The 21305-nt window shown below is 41.8% G+C and overlaps 3 protein-coding genes across 3 annotated transcripts; 1 reads left to right on the forward strand and 2 right to left on the reverse strand.

The window, feature by feature from the left end:
* The first annotated feature begins 19 nt into the window (after positions 1-19).
* dlst (dihydrolipoamide S-succinyltransferase) lies at positions 20-9212 on the forward strand. The gene is made up of 15 exons (XM_005742713.1): positions 20-158; positions 912-945; positions 1028-1070; positions 1313-1374; positions 1655-1729; positions 1812-1867; positions 2166-2274; positions 2365-2535; positions 2695-2780; positions 2898-2995; positions 4983-5113; positions 5515-5588; positions 5677-5760; positions 6018-6185; positions 8508-9212. The coding sequence occupies exons 1-15, from the start codon at positions 96-98 to the stop codon at positions 8640-8642; spliced, it is 1389 nt and encodes a 462-aa protein (XP_005742770.1). The 5' UTR covers positions 20-95; the 3' UTR covers positions 8643-9212.
* A 1956-nt stretch (positions 9213-11168) lies between these two features.
* Positions 11169-17217, reverse strand: rps6kl1 (ribosomal protein S6 kinase-like 1). The gene is made up of 12 exons (XM_005742715.1): positions 17120-17217; positions 16325-16441; positions 15965-16137; positions 15562-15686; positions 15271-15363; positions 14854-14901; positions 14311-14443; positions 12737-14179; positions 12552-12641; positions 11973-12055; positions 11769-11864; positions 11169-11673 (listed from the first exon to the last, which is right to left on the reverse strand). Exons 2-12 carry the CDS (start codon positions 16357-16359, stop codon positions 11563-11565), a joined length of 2430 nt encoding a protein of 809 aa, XP_005742772.1. The 5' UTR covers positions 16360-16441; positions 17120-17217; the 3' UTR covers positions 11169-11562.
* A 1988-nt stretch (positions 17218-19205) lies between these two features.
* olfm4.2 (olfactomedin 4, tandem duplicate 2) lies at positions 19206-20931 on the reverse strand. The gene is made up of 5 exons (XM_005742825.1): positions 20872-20931; positions 20609-20776; positions 20312-20524; positions 20086-20227; positions 19206-19999 (listed from the first exon to the last, which is right to left on the reverse strand). The coding sequence occupies exons 1-5, from the start codon at positions 20929-20931 to the stop codon at positions 19206-19208; spliced, it is 1377 nt and encodes a 458-aa protein (XP_005742882.1).
* Positions 20932-21305: the final 374 nt, after the last annotated feature.

Consider the following 21305-nt stretch of genomic DNA (forward strand, 5'->3'; position numbering starts at 1 on the left):
CCTCAGTTGTTGCGCGTGCCTAGCTTAGCTGGTCTGTGTGACCGGAGTTTCCCTTCCGCTGACGGGCTGCTGTCATACACACACACACACGTACCATGTTTTCCCATTCCCGGTGTCTCACCAGGAATTTTGGCCGATCCCTCTCTGCCATCCGCCAGGTAGGCCGCAACCTCATAAAATGTTGTCTTTGCCATTCACAAGGGAATTGTATCCTGCGGCAATCTCTTCCGTTCATCTCTACCAGAGCTAACGTTAGCATTAGCCGGCTAGTTGCTATAGGCCAAGGAGAGGCCGTAACATTGTAAGCCAAGGACAGTATGACACTTCCGCTCTCAAGTACTTGCTGCATCTTAAAGTTGGAAACCGTACCTTCTGGATGTGTTTGAGTTTGCCTTTTGACATACGTGTAGGAGGCTTGTGGTTTAGGCAGAGAGTAGTTGATCTATGTTCATGCAAAATCATTAAAAATGATTTCCACAGAATATGCTAGCTGTAAGCTAATTGTATGGATAACATAGCTAGCTGTCATTTTTCCGAGGTCATGTCAGAAAAGTAAGAGTCTGGTAGTGTAGCTTTCTGTGGCTATGTTAAAAAACTTTCAGTTAATCAAGACAGGTCCAGTTAATATAGACTGTCAGGTTGTTAGTGGGATTAGTAGTAAATAATTAAGCGTTAATGCAGCCAAGAATCCCCATGCTGAACACTCGGTCCAGCTGTCGTTCACTTCATTTTATTGATCATGTCAAAGGTCATCTTACGTCAGTGTGTGGAAGTGACTTTTGACCGCCAGCTTTCTCCAAAACAATTTATTTAAAATTAAAACTGTGGGTACTGTTTAACTTGATGGTGGATATTTGTGCATTTCCAAAGGTTGCAGATGTTTTGTAATGATTGACTTTGTCTTTTTACAGGGGAATAATGTGTTAGCTCGTCGGGCTGCAGCAGGTATGTATACTTACTGGTCAAACATGTTCATCCCTTCTCTAGAGAAGTTCTTTACATGGTTATCTTGTCATTCCTCGAACAGCTCTGTCAGCTAGCAACTCTGTCATCATCAACAGCAACAATGTGTAAGTGCATACACTCTCTAGAGACTGTGTAAGCTACAGTCAGAATATGAGGACACTTTTACAAGAAATCTGTGATAATGAGCTGAGTGTTATTCTATTCTTAGCTGGTAAAGTTTAATATAAATTCCATTTATCAGTGTCTCTTTACTTTTAAAAAAAATGTATTCAATAAACACTGCATGCTTCATGCATATGTTTCTTGTCTGATTGTTTTTTTTTTTCTTCCTCCCTTTTATGTTTAGAAAACATAATCCCCGATCCAGTGTCTTCCAAATTCAGTACTTCAGAACATCTGTAGCCTACAGTAAGTATTAACTTGATTTTGTGAGGGCTGTTTAGCATTTAACATATTAGAACAGTGGACAGGGGAGCTGTGGACAGAAAACGGGGGAAGACGCGCAGTAAATGTCTTCAAGGGAAGTCGAAACTTGGGCTTATAGGTTATCTGGTCAACCCAGTGATCTAAACTGGCGCCTCAGCATTAACATATTTTAATGTTTCATTTTTACTCTTGTCTAACTGTCACTAAAGCACTTTCACAATACATTGAAATGAATGTCCTTTTACTCGTCTTTGCCCTTCAGGAGATGAAGTTGTCACAGTTAAGACCCCTGCATTTGCGGAATCTGTCACAGAGGGGGATGTGAGGTGGGAGAAAGGTAATGCTTTTAATTCCTAAACATAAACTCATTGTTTCTACTATAGACATGGCAAGATTGTTACAATGTTTTCTCCTTACAGCTGTTGGAGACACCGTCTCTGAGGATGAGGTGGTGTGTGAAATTGAGACCGATAAGGTAAAACTAAATAAATGTTAAACTAATTCAATATGTTTTTTTACTGCTGGTGGTTGTTGGACTTTGAGGGCTAGGATATATTTCCTAACTTTACAATCTGTTTTGTATTTACCTATTCAATACAAAAATGTAAGATTGCAATCAAAAGGTGGTTTTTAAATACATTAATTCTTAATTTCACATGTTTTAATTTGGCACGGTTCACCTCGTAGACTGTGTGATATTGGGTTAATATCCTGGAACTTTGTGTATTTCTTCTTATATTTTAAGCATTTTTACTGCTTTTCCATGTTATTAGACATCAGTGCAGGTTCCCTCCCCTGCCTCTGGAGTGATCGAGGAGCTTTTGGTCCCAGATGGAGGGAAGGTTGAAGGAGGAACTCCACTTTTTAAGCTTCGAAAAGGAGGTCTGTGGATTTTTGTAACTTTTTTTTTTTATTGATTAAACACACTCTAAAGACTGGGTTGCCATAACTGTTCATATCTCCATCTTTTAGCTGGTGCTCCTAAAGCTGCAGAAACTCCAAAAGCCGAAGCTCCAACTGCTGCAGCCCCTCCACCGCCTTCTGCTGCCCCTCCACCCCCTCCCCCTTCATCCGTGGGCCCAATTCCCACAGCCATGCCCCCTGTGCCACCTGTGCCAGCACATGCTCTGGACAGCAAACCAGGTTAGTTGCCATCAGACAGACGGTCTGTGTCATGTGAGAACTGTTTTGCTTGACAGCTGCGTTCTTGACCTCCAGCTTACTTGATTAAACGTTGTTTGGTGCTCTTTCAGCAGTTGTAGACTGTATACTGATGTCCTTTTGCCTCATCAATTCTCACAGTTTCAGCCATCAAGCCCACCCCTGCTCCAACTGCACCAGTGGCACAAGCAGAGGGAGGGGCCAAAGCAGCCAGGACAGAGAGCAGGGTAAAGTGCAAAACATGACATTTAGGTGTATTTGAAAATTTCAGAGTTGTTTGATTTGAAGTAGTGTAGAGATGAAAAATATGCAACATAATTCTGTGTGTATTTGTGTTTTTTTAGGTTAAGATGAACCGCATGAGACTGAGAATTGCCCAGAGACTGAAGGAAGCCCAAAACACCTGTGCTATGTTGACTACGTTTAATGAGGTCGACATGAGGTAGGAAATTCGAAATTAACTGACCTACATTATTAAACGCTCTGTGCTATTTTAGATAATCAATGTGAAGTGTTCCTTGTTACATGAACACACACAAATGGAAATTTCTAAAGAAAAAAACGACAGACTTTGCAAAGTTTATGAGCCAAACTCTGCAACTGTGCAAACGTGTATTTGTTTGTGGTATTTTGTGTATGTAGTATACATACTGTATCACCGTTAAAAGCCAAAGCAACACTTTCACAAATGGTTATAGATTGGAATCTGTCCAGCAGGAAAAGCTTTTTGAAACCCAATATCCTCTTAAACACTGGAATGTAAATATTTGGTCGTAATTCCATCTAAAACGAAGATAAGAATTGTTAAAACAGGTTTTATTAATTTACAAGGAAATGTTATTGTCTGCACTTGCCCCCTGTGCTGAAGAGGACACTTTGAGGATTTCTTTTCCCCGCAAATGTGTGGTGTCAGCTTTCAGCTATTCAGGGTTTTCTATGTATCCTAATTAGATTGACATCGACGGTCTGGAGGAAGACTTCCCAGGCTAGGGCTCATCTGGAGCCGAAGGAGCTAGTCAGAACAGGAGGCTGGAGCATCTGCAGGGGCCCACAGAGACCTGTGCTCTGAGTGGAAGAGCTGCCTCAACCGATATGGGCTTTTATGACAGCCCAATAAGATTTACAGGCTCTAGAAAGTGAAGATTTTTATCGCTTCTTCTCTCCTTTCTCGGAGAGTCTGTGTCTTGGGAGGGGCTAATTACGTTAGCGGCGAAACCCTAGAGCTTCAACAGGGTTAGATACAGGAAAACAAACAATTAAAAGAGATACAAGAGGAAAAATGACCAATAGTGAAACAATTAGCAGGCCCAAAGCTTTTTTTCTTTTTTTTTTCACTACTATCAGAGCCAACATTCTTTTATAGCCATCAAAAAGCCATGTGTTAAACTTCAGAAGATACAGTATTTAAAAGTAAATACAATAGTGGTGCACTTTGTAGTAGAAACTTGCACAACGGACAATTAAACGCTGCTCTTGTTTGTCAGCATGAGAAATAGGTTGTCATACTTTATTAAATTGTAGCTCAAAGCTTGCTAACCATTGGTTCAAAGATGCTACCTGGCACAGCTCTCTCTCTGTGTCTCAGGAATTTAGACACAGTCAAGTTAGACCAAGACAACCAGAGTAGTTCTGCAGTATTTTGATCTGCTAACTGAACTCTGTCAGCGTTAACTGAGCTATAACCACTTAACCAGAAGAATCCTCAAACGTGGTCTGCACAGACACGTAGACGCTATCCTTCAAAATTCATAACTCTGCTGGTGCTAGAATGGCCAACATGAGCCACACTAAACAAGCTAGCTATTGAAATTATATTGTATAAAACCATGTCGTTTAAATGGCCTTTAAAATCTTATGCTAAATTTGTACAGACAATGTTTATCCATGTTCCTTTTAAATGTGCTCAAGTTTGGAGTTAGTTTTTACTGTTAGACTAGTCAGGTAGTGTTTTTCTTCTTTTTTATCACTTTGTAAATTAGTCAGCAGGAATAATTTCGTGCCTTACTAGCATGAGTCATGGATTGTCTGCTAAGAAATACTAGTGAAATCCTCAGAAAACCATTAACTTAAAAAAATAAAACTACTAAAAAAACTAAAACTACTACTAATCAAGTCAATCAGGGATTGTAATACCATAGAAATGATGGCATTTCTAAGTAGAATATATATATATATATGTATATGGCCATTACATTATATTTTTGGTTATGCACCACCTTTTTGTTTTTAAAGAAATCAAGTTTTTTATAAATATTTTACATCTTTTCATTCATATTTAATGTGAATATATATATTCAAATACTGAGATCTTGTTAGACTGCACCAGTTAGAATTCCCTCCTTTTTTGGATTCCATCAAATCCAGTGTCTGTAGGCTTGAACTCTGCTTAATCCCCAAGTTGATGATTTTTTTTTTTGTTTTTTCCACAGCAACATCACAGAGATGAGGAAGACTTACAAAGATGCTTTCCTGAAAAAGCATAACATGAAGTTGGGCTTCATGTCTGCATTTGTGAAGGCTGCTGCCTACGCTCTTTCTGACCAACCTGCTGTTAATGCCGGTATAGATCAACCTCAAAAGAATGAGAACCCTTACTTGGTGGTATCAGTTTCGCACCACTGCTTTGCATGTTTGGTATCAAGTCATAGCAAGTATGTGCGGTGAAGAAAAAGATTTAAGTTTCAGTATCTTTCATTGCCCAACCACAAAACCGACTCTAACTTATTTACTGCTCCTAGACCACCCTGACCTATTTAGATAGACCTCAGTGAAACATGGGTGGTCTATATTTCTGCCCTATCTATAATTGTCTGTGGGTTTTTCTTGCCATGAGTTTTTACTTGCATGTAAGTGAAAATGGTACATAAGAAAGGGAACTTTTGGTTGCATGTAGTAGTGGAGATTCATAATTTAAATCTGCATGTAGATTTTCAGTAAGTCTTTCTTGTTTTGTGTTTCCAGTAATTGATGACACAACCAAAGAGATTGTGTACAGGGACTATGTTGATATCAGTGTGGCTGTGGCTACACCAAAGGTAAGACAAGTGAATTTTATGGTCGAGCTCATTGTGAGTGCTTGATGGCTCGTTTCTGAAATCTGACTCGCGTGACTTTTTCTTTCAGGGTTTGGTGGTTCCTGTAATACGAAATGTCGAGGGAATGAACTTTGCTGATATCGAGAATGCCATCAATTTGTTGGGAGAAAAGGTAAGATTGTGAAACATTAAAAATTTTGTTATAGTTTGTTCCTTTTTTCTGTTTCTTTTCTAAAGTTTTATTGTTTTACATTGTTTTATTTACTGTTATATTGTTTTTATATTCCCATTTTCTGTGTTGTAAAGCACTTTGTGATTTTTATCTGTGAAAAGCGCTATATAAATAAATTTTACTTACTTACTTAAATCCTTGTTGGTAAAGAGTTTCTATCCATGCGTTTCCTCATTATATAAATTATGCGTTCTTAGGCCCGTAAGAATGAGCTGGCTGTCGAGGACATGGATGGAGGAACTTTCACCATCAGCAATGGTGGCGTGTTTGGGTCTCTGTTCGGCACCCCTATAATCAACCCACCGCAGTCTGCTATATTAGGCATGCATGGCATCTTTGACAGACCTGTTGCAGTCGGTGGAAAGGTTTGTGCTCTCATTATTAAAAAGGATCATGCGTGACAGAATCACTATTTAATGAAAATGTGCTGATAAATCTCTTTGAAAGGGTACAGCTTGGTTTATTTACAAATCAGGTTTAACCTTTGTGCACATATCTCACTAACATGCACTGGTCTCCAACTTGTCTGGGGAGAAACTTCACATTTAACTTAATATGTACAAACAATCTATTTTTTTTATATACATAAAAATCACTGTAGCGCATACACATTGTGTCAGTAGTTATCTGCTGAATAATATGGTGCTCCACGGTCTGAGCATAGAGTGGCCTGGGGGGGGTTAATTACCCTCTGTACAGACTTCCTGTTCTCAGTCGTGCCCCCTGCGTACCAAACACCCAGCCGGTAGGAGAGCCACTGAGGAATAGTAGAGGGCCAGCAGCAGCTTCTGGTCCAGGTTATTCTTCCTCAGGACAAGGAGGAAGTGCAGCTGCTGCTGGTCCGCCTTTACCAGGGCATTTGTGTTGTGGGTCCAGGTGAGATCGGCTCAGAAACCTGAAACCTTAAGGTGGAAAAAGGATCCCACCTGTTCTACATTTATAACATTTATAAATGTTTTTGGTGTTTTACTGCCAAAACTCAAATATAGTTTTGAAACCTACAAATATGAGAATGTAAATACATTAGAAAAGTGGGAAATAGGAATGATTCACATTATGAAGACTGTCCATCGTTTTGTTTTTTTTCACATGTACAGTAGAGTGACACTGATCGGGCATAACATTATGACCACCTGCCTAATTTTGTGTTGGCACCCCTTTTGCTGCCAGAACAGCCCTCACCCTTTGACGCATGGACTCCACTAGACCCTTCTCCAAAGTGTCTGGCACCTAGATGTCAGCAACTTTAAGTCCTGTAAGTTGTCAGATGGGGCCTCCATGGGTCTGACTTGTTTGTCCAGGACGTCTCACACATGCACGATTGACTTGAGATCTGAGGAATCCATTTTTGCTCCGTGGCAGGGTGCGTTATCCTGCTGAAACAGGCCACAGCCATCAGGGATGACTGTTTCAATGAAAGGTTGAACATGGTCTGGAGCAATGTTTAGATAGGTGGAATGTGTCAAAGTAACATCCACATGTATGACAGGACCCAAGGTTTCCAGCAGAAAATTGTCCAAAGCATCACACTGCCTCTGCCAGTTCCCATAGTGCACGCCGTTGTCAGCTGTTTTCACAGGATAAGCAACCAGGCCACCTTTTTCCATTGCTCTGTGGTCCAGTTCTGAGGGTCACATGCCCACTGTTGGCGCTCTTATGTTGTTAACAGAGGTCAGCATGGGCACCCTGATGGTCTCCAGCTATGCAGCCCCATATTCAACAAACTGCGATTGCAACAAGCTCAACGTCAAAAAGAGTAAAGGTCGCTCTCGAGGATGCCGCTGTTCACATTTTGGACCGAGAAGACACATTGAGTAAAAGACGCCATCTACGTCCACTGTAAATGGCTGTCACTGAAAAGAGGTGGTGGGTAACAACACCAACTGCCAGCCATCTAAAGTGTGCTCTTGAGATCCCTTCTCACGGTCCTCAAACCCCATTCACATCTTGCGTTAGGTGACCTCAATAGGCCACATGATGGGGTGGGGCAAGGTCTGACAGTGGTTTCACCTGAAACCTCGGGTGGTATAACCCACACCTTTTTTAACACTTTGGCTCACATGATTTATAGTGGGTCAACAACCACCTCCTAAGAGACGACCCCCACTAGGGTTTAGTACCTGGGCCTCTCTGGCTTTTGGTTTTTCATTTTAAAAAGTTAAAAAGAAGGTGGCTGAACTTCTTTAAGCGCTTACCATGACCTGGATGACTGAGAACCTACACAGACAGCTCGTCTGCCCACACAGGCCAGCCTTCGTTTCTCATGTGTATCAGTGAGCCTTGGCAGCCCATGACCCTGATCGCTGATTCACCACTATTCCCTCCTTGATTCATCACTTTTGATTGATAGTGACCACTGCAGACCGGGGATACCCCACCAGAGCTGCAGTTTTGGAGATTCTGTGTCGTCAAGGCATCACAATTTTCCTGCTTCTAACACATCAACTTTGAGGACACAATGTTTACTTGCTCACTAATATATCACACCTTAACAGGTGCCATGCTGAAGAGATGATCAGTGTTATTCACGTCACCTGTGATTGGTCATAATGCTGTACCTGATCAGTGTATATCATTATGACTCCTCTCTCTTTTTTTATTAAACGAAATTTTATGTACAATATTATCAAGTAAGTTAAGTTAAGTCTTCACTTTCTTCATCATTATCGTTTGGTTGTGTCTTGTAGGTGGAAATCCGTCCAATGATGTATGTTGCCCTGACGTACGATCATCGGCTGATTGATGGAAGAGAGGCTGTCACTTTCCTGCGCAAGATCAAGTCCGTGGTGGAGGACCCCAGGGTGCTGCTCCTTGACATGTAAACCTCTGTGAACTCCAGGCCCAAACAAACAAACCACCCACACAAATAGTGGCTGTACTCATCTGACGAACATTACTACATGTAATTTTGTAATGTGTTGTTGTATTGGTTAACTACAGGGGGGAAAAAAGAAGACAACACTTGGGTTGTGCAATGGACATTTGCAAAACTAGCAGTGATAAAGGGTTTTGTGCTGCTGTGGAGAATTGTTGGGGTCTGGGGTTTCTGGTGCTGGTCTATAGATCAAAAAAAGAAAGAAAATTGTCATACTGATGTGCGCCATATGTCGTTTTCTACATAGGACTGAAAGATTTTCAACTTATTGTGAGACGAATGGCAGACACAGTTAAAACTCCACAGATGAATTTTATTGTTTTAGCAGAGAGAAAAACAAAGAGCACATATTGGGCTAGAAACCAAGAAAAGCTGTTCTAAAATCTCCAAAGTGATGAAGTCCTCAGAGAATTTACGCCACCTGTTCAGAATAAAAGAAAAGGTCTCCTTTTGCTGTGTAAGAAAAACTATTTAAGAAAAAAGAACATTTTAAACAATAAAAGCTGAATTACTCGACTTAGTCCTTGTCTGGGTTTGTTTTATTCCTTCCAGATTAACCACAAGGAATAGATGGCTTAGAACGTAGCTGATTGACGTGTTTCAAATGAGGGGTGGATATGTTGCTTTGTGACATGAATGACAAAAATATGGGATGTAATCCAGCCCAGTGGATGGTTGCAGAGAGAAAAATGTTTGAAATGTCCACTGCAATTTACACCAGAAAACATGGCTGCAAGTGCTTCAGAACCGATTGCTTTGCATAGGTTTTGGTCAGAAATACCAGATGTCTGACTCATTGTTAGCTTGAAGGCGGCCTTACTTACAAATTACCCGTGACCTGCCTTAGTACGCACAAAGGTCTGTAGGCCAAAGCGCCATGCTGGCACACTGCTTTGAGTTATGACAGTAGTGTTCCTTTGTAATGGCGCTTTGTGTAACTGCAGTTATTTTTCTGAAGACATCTCAAGCTCTTAATGTGTTTTGTATATTAAAGGTTGATTTAATGTGAACTTTTTAGAATCCTGTTGTAATTCTACTAAAAGAAAGTGGGAGATGTTGGCAAAGGATTTTGAAGTTGGAGCTGCCAGGCAGTAGGAGGAGAGACCAGAGAGAAGATTCATTGATGCAGTGGAGGAGCACATGAGAAGGACTTGTGTGACAGAAGAGAATGAGCTGCTGTGTTGACCCCTAAAGGCACCGGCTAGAGGAAAAATGCAGAGTAGTTTTAAATTTCTGACCCATTTGAGATCAAGTTGCACTTCATGTGACTCATGTGGGGGCGATACCATCTGTTGTAAATAACTTGTTTATCCTAGTTTCTGAACATACACTCACTGGCCACTTTATTAGGTACAACTTGCTAAGAATAGGTTGAACCACCTTTCAACTTAAGAACTGGCTTAATTCCCCATGACATAGATTCAGCAAGATGCTGGAAACATTTCCCAGAGACTTTGGTCCATACTGCCACGATAGCATCACAGGGCTGCTGCGTATTCATTGGCTGCACACCCATGACACAAGTCTTTCATTCCACTACATCATAAATGTGATCTATTGGACTGAGATCTGGTAACTGTGGAGGCCACTGTGGATACTCAAACTAGCCCCCGGGTCACCAATAACTGCACCATGTTCAAAGTCACTTAACCCACCTTTATTTTCCCATTCTGATGCTTGGTTTGAACTTGACCACGTCTTCATGCCTAAAAGCACTGAATTGCTGCCACGTGATTGGCTTATCAGTTTAATGTTTGGGCTAATGTGCAGTTTTAACAGGCTTACCCAACAAAGTGATCAGAGAGTGTAGGTATCCATGTCAATACCTGTACATTTTGAGTCATACTGCTGCAAATCTAATCTCAATAGGTTTAATGTATCCCTGATAGTATTACTGTTGTTTTAAAATTGTGGAGCCTTAAGACTCAGTGACAGACTTTGTGAACATATCCAAATGTACAACAAGGAAACAACTCCTGAAGGGAAGGAACTGTCAACTTAAATGTAAGTTTCAGAGTGGCCTGTGGAGGTCCACAGCTATGGAGTGAACTTGAAAGCACAATAAAAACCCTTCTCTGTCTTTAAAAAGTGTTTTGCACCGTAGCCCAGTCCACACCCTAATGAATCTACACTTTTCATATTTTCATGTGTCACTATCAAGAGATGTAATCATTTCATGATATGATACTTTAGGATCTAGTTTAGTATGAGAATGCATGTTCAAAATGATATATTTGAGGTATTATGCAAGTATTTGCTGGTGTTTTGGGTCCCTGGTTATGAGCCCTGCATATCTTTTGGGGAGTCCCACTTCACAAATGGCTACTTTATATGTAATCATATTTGAAAAAGTTTAAAATTCATTTGAATAAACCAAAACTTAAAATTGTGCCAATCTTTGGACGTAGTAATGGCCTATTTATGAATGATAACCCAAAATGACAAAGGCTTTATAACAGGAAGGGATGTTCAAAGAAGATGTAACAATTTATTGCCTATTTATTCATTCTTCATTATTGTTTTTCTACATCAAGTAGTCCAAAATTAGTAATTTTTTCAATTGTCACATGTTAGGTTTAGTTGGCATCGGTTTTCATGCACGGTGATACTGAACTTGTAAAACTATCAAAATTACATCAAATATATATTAAGTTACATCTCAAGGGTTTAAAATAATCCATCTTGTTTCACTGTCCATGTGACAGTTCACCATTTTTGTTTCAGTTTTTATTTTGTCATATTTCTTTGGGAAGCACAAAATTCAAATGAAACCAGTATGCGGTGCTACAACTGTTAGGGCCACGTTAGGATGCTCGGATTCAGCCCAGTGTTTCAAGTCCAGTGTAACACACAGGGATCATCTCCTGCTAGCAGCTCAGAGCCTTCCAGGAAACTCCATTGAAGAAGGGATGACATTTGATGTCACTTACACCCCCACCTCCAGAGCCAAGGCGATAACCAGCATCGAACTGGAGCAACTGTAAGTGAAAATGAGTAGAAACACCGTTTAAAACTTTTTGAATACACTCTTTATAACAAAAGCCTTGCAGATCTTTCAACCCTTAACTCTAACCTCGGTAAGCAGAGAAGCGGCCGCGGTGCTCAGGTGGTCGGGGATGAGCAGCTGAGTGTGGGAGTGGATTCCTGCTGGGTGGAGCTGCCACAAAGGCTGCGGGAGAGTCAGAACCAATATTTTGCAGGGATGGTACAAAACTTACAAAATTCAAAAGTTGCAGACTATTACATTATTAATATGCTTGGAGAGCGTTTAGCTTACCATTCCTGTAAGAAGTTCGAACAGCAAAGCCCCAAGACTCCACCAATCGCAAGACTCTGTGATCCGGGACACTCCGCCAATTTCTGTCAACAAACATCGAGCTGAGCTGAGTTCAGGTATCACTGATGTTCCCTGAAGGTGTGTTTCTTGTTATCGCTTTAAATTCACTTGCAATGTGTCGAGTTGGTTGAGATGAATTTAAAAGGCTCTACAGCTGAGTGAATGTGGCTCAGCCAATAGAGTGGCCAATTTCCTAATTGGAACGTTGGTGGTTTGATCCCTGGCTGCTCCAGGCTGTGTGGCAAAGTATTTTTGGGCACGACACTGAACCTCTGAGTTTGTCCTGATGCTGGATCACAGTGTGAATGGTAGACAGAGAGCACTTAGATGTAGAAAAATGTCCTTGTGTGAAGGTGTTTTGTATAAGAAGAGTAGAAAAGTGATATATAGAGACCTCTCCACTTACCATGAAGTACCCGACTTCTTGCTCAGGACAAAGCGGACCAAATGGACATTGCCACTAGGTGGCAGTTTATGCTAAGGAGTAAGCAAGGGTGCCAGCTAAGAGTGAAGTCTTACCGGGAGCACAGTACATCTGTTCCATGGATTTGCAGCTGATCTCTGACTGAACCTCACTCCACTGGCTGAAGAACGTCAAACACACCTTTCCTGTGAAAACATTATAGCAAATTAAACTCAAATACAGCACAAATTGGGTTTTTTATCATGTGGTCTTTGACAGTTGCTAGATTTGATAGCCTTACCGTTGCTAGTGAGCAGAACATTTCTAGGGTTAAGATCCCGACACAGGATGCCTTGCTGATGCAAACTCTCCAAGGCCAACAAGATCTGTGCCCCCCAGATGCGCACTTCATTCTCAGGAAGCCCCCAACAGGTCTGCATGGCCTTATCTGCAGCCCCGGGTGACTTGATAGGGAACCGAGGCAGATGGCACCACCCATCCACCTCTATGATCTGGTCTTCTCTTTCACCATCTGGTCTTTCTGGTTTTATAAAACCATCCACATCCTCTCGCTTCCTGTTGGGCGGGGCATCATGAGGGCCAGAGGAGAACCAGCCTACAGATGATCCCTTTGTTGTAGGTGCACGCTTCTCTCCAGGGCTTAGCAGCTCACGGGCTTCCTCTACTCCTTCTTTTGCCTCACTTGAGCAGGCTTCCCCTTTATTACCGAGCCCTGAAAAAGCCAAGGGAACCCTGGAAAACATGTGCTTTTTTTCTGTAACACTGAGGCAGAGTGAAGCTGAGGAAGGCCAAGAACTGTCCGAGGTGATCTGTGTATCTGTGTGGTCAGAAAATACTACTCTGTCTGTACTTCTGATAACTACCACTCCATTTCTTTCTTCCACAGTGGGACTGCTGCGTTCCTGCTTTGTGTTTAATTCTGCTGAGTTTACACCTAAAACAGATCCCTGGGGAGAGCCATTCATATCCCATGAAGCCCTGCCATGGATCTGGGTTTGGCAATGAAGAGGAAGATGCAAGATGGCAGGACTAGAACTCAAAACATTTTCACCGTTTTGTGACCCTGCTTTAATAAACGAGTCCAGATTCGTATGAGGTGCAGTTCGTTCTAGGGATAAATCAGCGTCAGTCAGTGCATAGGGGTTTGTTTTCTCACAGTTGTGCACTGGATCCGCAGCTTTCCAAGCCACTTCGAATTCGGAGCTGCACTCTATCAGCCCCATTCCAGGTTTCTTTTTATGGAGCTCCGACATGACGTCGAGAGCTTGACTGACACGAGCGCAGGAGAGAGGAAGAGCTGGCTTTTCCTGAGTTTCGCTGGAGTGCAAACACAAACTAGGAGCTGGTGGATGGATGTGAGTTTTGACCTGTGTCCTCGTCGGGCCAGACAGCAGAGTGAGCCGATCAAGCTTGGTGTAAAAAGACGCCGCCGAGCGTGTGTTCTGCAGACAACCCGTCTCCTCGATGTAGGAGTGAGTCCCGCAGCTCTCCAGTCGCTGCTGCGTCTCATCCCACGAGGTAGGGAAGTCTGCGTCGGGGCTTTCGTCGTTTAGTTTCTCAGGAATCACCGCTGCACTTCTGCTCTGCTGGTAGTCTGCGCTGATTGCAGGTGAGGTCCGGCTGGTCTTCAGCTTGGTGTTATGATGGCGAGAAGCGAAGCATTCTGGGTGTTCCTTGGCCTTCTCGTTCCTCAGTTTATGCAGCTTGGAGAAAAGCCTCCCACCTACAGAGAAGGAGCAATGCAAAAAACAAACAAAACAAAAGAAAAAAACCTCTATATTACACTCCATTACTGTTACCAAAAATCCATCCACATTGTTCCAGCAGCAGTGAGAGCAGTGGTTAAACGCTCACCTTTGACATGCTCCAAATGCAGATACACAGCATCCTCACTGACATAATATCTTAGCAGCTTGACCATGTATGGCACCCCTTGAGGAATGATGGTTGGCTGGTCCCTGCTCTCCCAGCTAGACTTAACCAGGCTCTGGAACATAATGAGCATGACTCATATAGTTATATATAAATGAGCATTTTCTAGATGAGAAAGACGCAGGTGCATTATTACTCATTCAGGCGTAGATTAACCACTGCTTAGATTGACGCTTTAGGTCCAAGTGCCTGTCTGCTGCAATGTCTATCTGTACACTGAAATATGAGGTGCACTAGCACTGGCTAAAAGGGTGAGAGCTCTTAGCCTTGATTAATGTGGAGTGATACTCTGGGAGACAATCAGCATCGACTAGCCTGCAACAGAATACAACAACGGTGTTGCTGCTAAACAGCCGCCCTCCCCCTCAAATCATCTCAACTATCTGTGGACACGTGTTGGCCAGTGGATGTGTTTTATAGGTATAATTTTGTTGATCAACTGGCTACTATAGAGCGCACACTCACCTTTACCACAAATGTCTCCTTGTTGACCATACTTTGCACAATTAGGACCTTAAAAATGAGAAATAACACCTTCAGCCTTCCACATAAAAGCAGGTAAATTATTACAGCAAGTTTCAAGGTTGGAGCGCAGTTGATCATTGACACTTTCACTGTGTGCTACAAGGAGTGCAAAAAGGCAAAAGAAACAATAAAAATCAAAATTAAAACAAAAGTCTTTCATAGTCAAAGGAGCTTGCAAAGAAAAGCGTCTGGACTTCTTTAAGTTACTTGAAGACGTTTCACCTGAAGAAGCTTCTCGGATGAGAGGTGAAACGTCTTCAAGTAACTTAAAGAAGTCCAGACGCTTTTCTTTGCAAGCTCCTTAGACTACAATGACCTGGATGACTGAGAACCTTCACAGACAAAAGTCTTTCATACCTTGTCAGCCACACCCACAACCTTACACATCTCCAGATCCTCCACGGGTGAACTCAGGTGTCTGATTGGACGGAACCTCAGACTGCTGTAGCCCTGATGACACAGAAATCAACCGGATCTCAAGTAAGAATTTGAAACTTGGTTTGTGATAGTAGGCACTAAATGTTTTGTCCTTTGAGAAGAGTACAAGCAAGGACTGCTGAGCTACAATATGTTACAACCCTGCATACAGATCAACAAACAAGATGCCTTTTTTCTTCTCTTAAAAGCAGCAAAGGATGATTGTCTTACCCCTAAATGAGAGCTCCCTTTCCCCAGGTTATCCTGTAGATGTGTTATAAAGATTTCTTCTGCTCTCTTCAAATACTGGGTTGTTTTCCTCTTCACAGCCTCCCGACGATCCTTGTTCGGATCCACTGCAAAACAATTAAACTCAGTCTCACACCAGTAAAAGTGGGTAAAACCTTGGCTTTGGGAATATATTAAATGCCACAAAGTACCTTTGATCTATAAAACAGCAGCACACACCTAAAATATTTGGCCAGCAAGCAAATCTGTGCTTAACCTTTGGTTTATGACTTCCTGTTTTTATACTCGTTCACATCTTCCCATCACATGTCTTGTGCAAACATGCATTTCCATGTTCCCTATTCACTCTGTCACGCAGAAAAGAGACCAGATATTTTCCACTTACATTGAACCCCATTTAGCAGCAGGTCCACGCCGTTCTTGTAGTAACTGAAAGCTGCCTCATAGTCCTCATTCACCTCACTGTCCAGTGCCATGCGGATCTGCTTGGCCGCCTCCACCAAGTAATCTCTTTTTGCCATCACTTCTTCTTTTGGACCCGTCAAGGTCCAGCTGGGCCTGTGCATAGCAGGGAAAGTTAGACATTACTCTTAAATAAATGGAACTATATTTAAATATAGTTGAGATATGAGCAAACTGCCTAATCACAGAAACAGAAACTGAATACAAAACTTGGGTATGTTAATCACACTGCTGCTGTGAGGCTTTTAAAATGATATTAAAACAACACAACCGTTCAGATTACCTTTGCTCTTCAGTCTTATCAACAGCAGGGCTCATCTCTGCCCTCGATCACTGGAATCAGAGCGTGTCTGCTCCCAGTGACTCCAAAACGTGGGTCTCTGCAGAAAGGCATGATCATCTGACGAGCACAAGCAAAGAGTTAACCGTCAGAGCAGAACAGGAAGTGAGTGCAGGCTTTGCTCTTCTATTTGTGATGAATGGAAAGAAGCAGAGCAGAAAATGTCCAAGATGACAGAGAGATGACTCAGAGCACTGAGGCTCATAGCTGTATGTCTCATAAATGCAATATTTTTTCCTTAAAACATGATAAATACGCAAAGGCTTGCCTGAAAAAGGTGTAGACACAAGGACTCCCAACTGTACATGCTATAAAAACTGGGGTAATCGACTCGCACAAATCACATGACAGTGATCACTTCCAAGGAGCAAAAGTATGTGCTAACAAGAGGCTTGATTAAATTTTTAGTATGCCATTTATAACATTAAATGAATGAATTATCAGGCTGCATGCGGAGGCTATGGCTCAAAAGAAAACCTTCTATATATGAAAATCCTATATCCCCCTCCAGTTCAGTCTACACTGAAACATCAGAGCCATACACACCCCATCCAGCCGTGGAGGCGTCATCATCTGAGAAGTGTGAGCCACACAGACCCATCTGCAGTCTCCTCCATTATAATCCATCATCTTCACAACATTCACCTCATAGCCAGTGAGCTAGCAGTGTATCATGATACATAAGTGCACTAACACCACAGAAAACACGTGTAACCCGCACAAATGCACGCTGTGTACCTGATGCAAGGCGAGCATGGCCTGGACCCTCCGCCCCAGCAGCAGCATCAGCAGCAGCAGCAGCAGCAGCCCGTGTCTTTAGCAACCAGAACACATCATCCCACAAGCAGGACAGGAGGAGAGAGCTCAGGCGAGGCTGCTGATTGGCTGAGCATGATGTCACTTTAGGGTACCGTTCCACACACAGAGACCATTTCCCCCCTGCCATCCTGACAGATGCTAGAGGATTTAAAGAGACAGTGCTGTATTTGTGTTGACTGACTGAAGGCTATTTTCAGCCCAGATTTATTTATTTGTTTAATTAAAAATAATGGATTTTCCTCAGATTTCTCCAGACGAATCACATTTAAAATTATTCATTTTATACAACAATCGATTTTTTTTATTTTTTTATGTCGACCATGTACAGTTAATGAAAGGTTCCTCCTGTTTAGAATTGATAAGCTGCTGGGTTTCGGTGGGTACTTGGTACCAGATGGAGCCACAACCAGAGCACAAAGGCAAGTCCTCCCCCACCCCCTCACCCACCCAAGGGAGGGATTGGGTTACGGAAGTGGGAGGAAACTCCAGCATGTCCCTGAAAGAAGGGGGAGAAAGAGGGGCATAAGATCAAATGCTGTAACCTTATCCAAAAGGGGAGGGGTATTAGTCACCACAGAGGTTTTTTTTTTTTAACCCATCCACAATTAAATCAAATCAAAAAAAAATTTGTTTTCATTCAAACTGAAGCAAAATAACCCAGTTGAATGATAAACTTTGATTTTAGCACAATGTAAGACAACATTTATGACAATCACAATACAGGAGACCAAGAAGATATCCGGGTGTTGAATGTTTCATGATAGGAACCATGATGTCACTGTGTTTGTAGATCCTCTGATTAGTGGGATTGTATGCAAGCTGACAAATTTCTCCTGAAATATCTGTAAGATGATTCTCAGTTCCCTCAGTGTCATAGGTAGTAGAACTTCAAAGTGTCTGGCCTGGTGACATAGATACCGTTTCCTACAGTTACAGGCATGTACACAGTTGTTGTCTTTTGTATTTCTGTGTTATTGAAAGAGCAGCATTAAAGACAAAGCAGTTGTGCTCTTGCTTGAAGAGCTTCTAACGTATTCAGATGTGACAGCTGCTGTTATCTGTAGTCTAATACCCCTCTTATTATCTTAGCTAAACCATGTGACATCATTTCATGGCCATAAACATTTTATTAGAACAGCATCACTGACCCTTGAGATTAGTGCACATGTGTGCATTATGCATACTATCCTTGGACTACTACAGGTCCATGACAGGGTTCCTGTTGTTTGTTTTCGTTATTTAATCTGATGTATGAAAAAAACAGAATTAAAAGATGATTATGGCGAATCTTTATCTTAGTACTTATGGTGAGAAACTTGAGTTTTTAGTATCAGAAAGTAAATCCTGTATGAAGCTGCGGTTTTCTGTGAAATGTGTGTATATGTTTATTTGCATCGCATGATAACAGCTTATCTTCAGCTGCAGTTTAAAACAGTTTATTATCTCCTTTAAACTCCTGAAAACTCTCCAGTTACATGAAAGAACTGCTCAATTAGTTCACTTTGATCAATGAAAGCTAAAGTGATTAATCTGCAGTAAAAATCACATTTTATACTCAACTTTATGCGCATGTTAAATTCTTAATGCCCAGCCGCAGATAGAGCACACAGTTATTTAAACCCCTGTTTAACATGTGAACACTGGACAAATGTGCACCACTGTGTCCCTATTTGTCATATTTTGGTTCATGTTTTAAGGACTTGAGTGCAAAAATGTTTATCTGAATACAGTAAGAATTGTTTTATCATATTCATGCATTTTTTCCTGTTTCATTTGATTATCTAGAACTATTTTAAATCTGAAACTAAATTTGTGTGGCATAATTTCATAATGATATAATTTATGTGCATAGACAATTGAGACAGTTCACTTTATTTGAATGCTTCAGTTTGATTTTATTCAGGAAAAGATGGCCAAAAGCCAGTGCATCACAGAAAACACAGGGCGTAAGAGATTACAGAAGACTGGTATCGATCACAATACGGCAGATGACCGAGAGATAAAATTATTCTTTGTCAAATTTCACATTATAGGACACATAATAGCCATTGTTGTACATGTAGAGTTTCTGGTCGGTGGGGTTGTAGTCCAGGTTGGTGTATTTGTCCTGGAACTTCTGGAACTGAATGCTGAGGTGTTTCTCCTCCTTGGTCTTCGTGTCAAATGCGTAGTAGATCTCCTCTGTGGCAACATCCACTGACCTGGTGGCATACATAACTCCACAGGCCATGAAAGAATTACCCACCATCTCCTTAAACACACCAGTATTCCACTGATCTTCAACACCAAAAGATTTTTCTTCTATCTTAGCAATGACAATTTTCCCTTTGCTTGCCTCTGAAGCATACATTACCCACATTCCATTTTCATCAGCTGCAAAGTCTAAGAACTGACTGGCTGAGTAACTGTAAGAGAACTTTGAACTAGCGGCCGAGATCACTCTGTAGTCATATGTGGAACTGGTCAGGTTCAGTTTGGCCATACTGAGAGGTGAGTTGCGCTGATAGTATAGGCTGTTACCGTGAACAATAAAATTGCTCCCAAGCCCTGCCCACCCGTTTGGTGTGCGATGGTGTTTGAATGCAGACCTCAGAATCAGCTTATCATAGTTAGAGTACAAGTAAAAATCACTGATTGAAGGGGAGCTGTATGCACCAAAGAAGTACATGGACTCAGAACCTCGAAGAGGTTTGGAGTCTTTTCCCCAGCCCCCATAAATGGAACCTGGGGTCAGATGAGCATTCAGCTGAAGCACCATTGGCTTGCCGAGGGCCAAGATTCCCGTGTGATTGCAGTTACCTGAAGAGAAAAATAAGCATGTTTAAAATGATTAGTAATGTCAAGACCGTACACCAGCGTTAATCCAGCCAAGGCAGTGGCCTTACCAATGTCTGGATTGATGAGCTCCTGCTCCTTCTGGCAGTCCTCCAGCTTCTTCTGCAGCTTAGCCAGCTCAATGCGGAACACCGCCAGGTTGCTCTCATCATAACTCTCCAGTTGGTTCACAATGAGGGTCATGTTGTGGATCTACAAAGCACAGAAAGACAGACACATAAATTAGGTGCTCTTAAAAATAAGTCATTTGCATGTAAGTTCAAACGCAGTTTTTACCTCAGTGTACAGGCTGTCAAATATGGGTGAGGAGGAGTTGAGAGAGTTTTTGAGCTGAGATACCAGAGCCTCAAATTCTCTCAGCTCAATCCTGAGCAGCTCAAAGTCCAGTTTGATGTATTTGTCAGGACTGCTTTCCAGTATGTTCACTCTAATTGTCAGCTCAGTTAGGTCCTGCAGGTAGACCGCCAGCTTAGCCTCAAAGCCCACTATCTGGAAGGGTGAAAAAAAGCAATGTTAATGTCTTACTACAGCATATGCTTTCAAATGTCACATAATTATTTAGTCCTACTGCACCTTGTTCATTTGGATTTCCACTTCCAACATCAGATCTTTAGTGACTTCTTGCATGTGCTCAACCCGGTCAGCAGGGAAGGTTGTGTCAGGCAGAAAAACATGGCAAACACACTGACCTGACTCACTCACTGATGCCGTTACATTTCCAGACTCCCAGTCCTCCACTGGCTAAAATAAAAAAAAAAAAAAAAAAAAAAAAACATTCAAAAGACATAACTAATCACTGTGCCTGCATGCTTTATTAGAAAAGTAAAGGCACTTACAATCCAGGCCAAAACAGGGCTGAGGGCTGGCAGGAGCAGCAGCAGAAGAGCTGGCAACATTATGTCTCTGTTCATCTCTCAAAGGTTTTCTCTGTGGCTTTCTCAGAGTGTTTTTAAAGGTAGCTCTTATCAGACCATCTCAAACACCTTCTCTCTTCACAAATTTATTATCTTAGTCCAACATACACTCAGGCATTGTATTTGTTTGCTTATGACAAGCACAGAGGAATCCGCCACGTCACGTTTAATACAAATGTGGGGTGCGGATGAGAAGCACAGCATGTGTTGCTGCCGTGTTGTTATGTTTATGACCTGACAATTTGGACAAGTATTCATTCTATGATCCTGAGTCCTGTTTGCACAAAGGCAAACACAACTTTTTTTAGGAGTAGATTGCTGTAAGTCATAAAGGTTTTTTAGGACATCGTCCTAAA

The sequence above is a fragment of the Pundamilia nyererei genome, unplaced genomic scaffold (assembly GCF_000239375.1).
Source record: "Pundamilia nyererei isolate P.nyererei 1_Seehausen unplaced genomic scaffold, PunNye1.0 scaffold00123, whole genome shotgun sequence".
Taxonomy (NCBI): domain Eukaryota; kingdom Metazoa; phylum Chordata; class Actinopteri; order Cichliformes; family Cichlidae; genus Pundamilia; species Pundamilia nyererei.

What these genes read in the sequence shown, in the direction of transcription:
- olfm4.2 (XM_005742825.1), bottom strand. Translation starts at nt 20,931, where the DNA reads ATGTTGCCAGCTCTTCTGCTGCTGCTCCTGCCAGCCCTCAGCCCTGTT. An exon ending in TTGACAGCCTGTACACTGAG is followed by an intron (nt 20,228 to 20,311) that starts GTAAAAACTGCG and finishes TGTGCTTTGTAG; the next exon opens with ATCCACAACATGACCCTCAT. An exon ending in GCTCATCAATCCAGACATTG is followed by an intron (nt 20,000 to 20,085) that starts GTAAGGCCACTG and finishes TTTTCTCTTCAG; the next exon opens with GTAACTGCAATCACACGGGA.
- rps6kl1 (XM_005742715.1), bottom strand. Translation starts at nt 16,359, where the DNA reads ATGAGCCCTGCTGTTGATAAGACTGAAGAGCAAAG. An exon ending in AAGGGAGCTCTCATTTAGGG is followed by an intron (nt 15,364 to 15,561) that starts GTAAGACAATCA and finishes CTGTGTCATCAG; the next exon opens with GGCTACAGCAGTCTGAGGTT. An exon ending in TCGAACTTCTTACAGGAATG is followed by an intron (nt 11,865 to 11,972) that starts GTAAGCTAAACG and finishes ACTCTCCCGCAG; the next exon opens with CCTTTGTGGCAGCTCCACCC.
- dlst (XM_005742713.1), top strand. Translation starts at nt 96, where the DNA reads ATGTTTTCCCATTCCCGGTGTCTCACCAGGAATTTTGGCCGATCCCTC. An exon ending in AGCTCGTCGGGCTGCAGCAG is followed by an intron (nt 946 to 1,027) that starts GTATGTATACTT and finishes TTCCTCGAACAG; the next exon opens with CTCTGTCAGCTAGCAACTCT. An exon ending in TGGCTGTGGCTACACCAAAG is followed by an intron (nt 5,589 to 5,676) that starts GTAAGACAAGTG and finishes TTTTTCTTTCAG; the next exon opens with GGTTTGGTGGTTCCTGTAAT.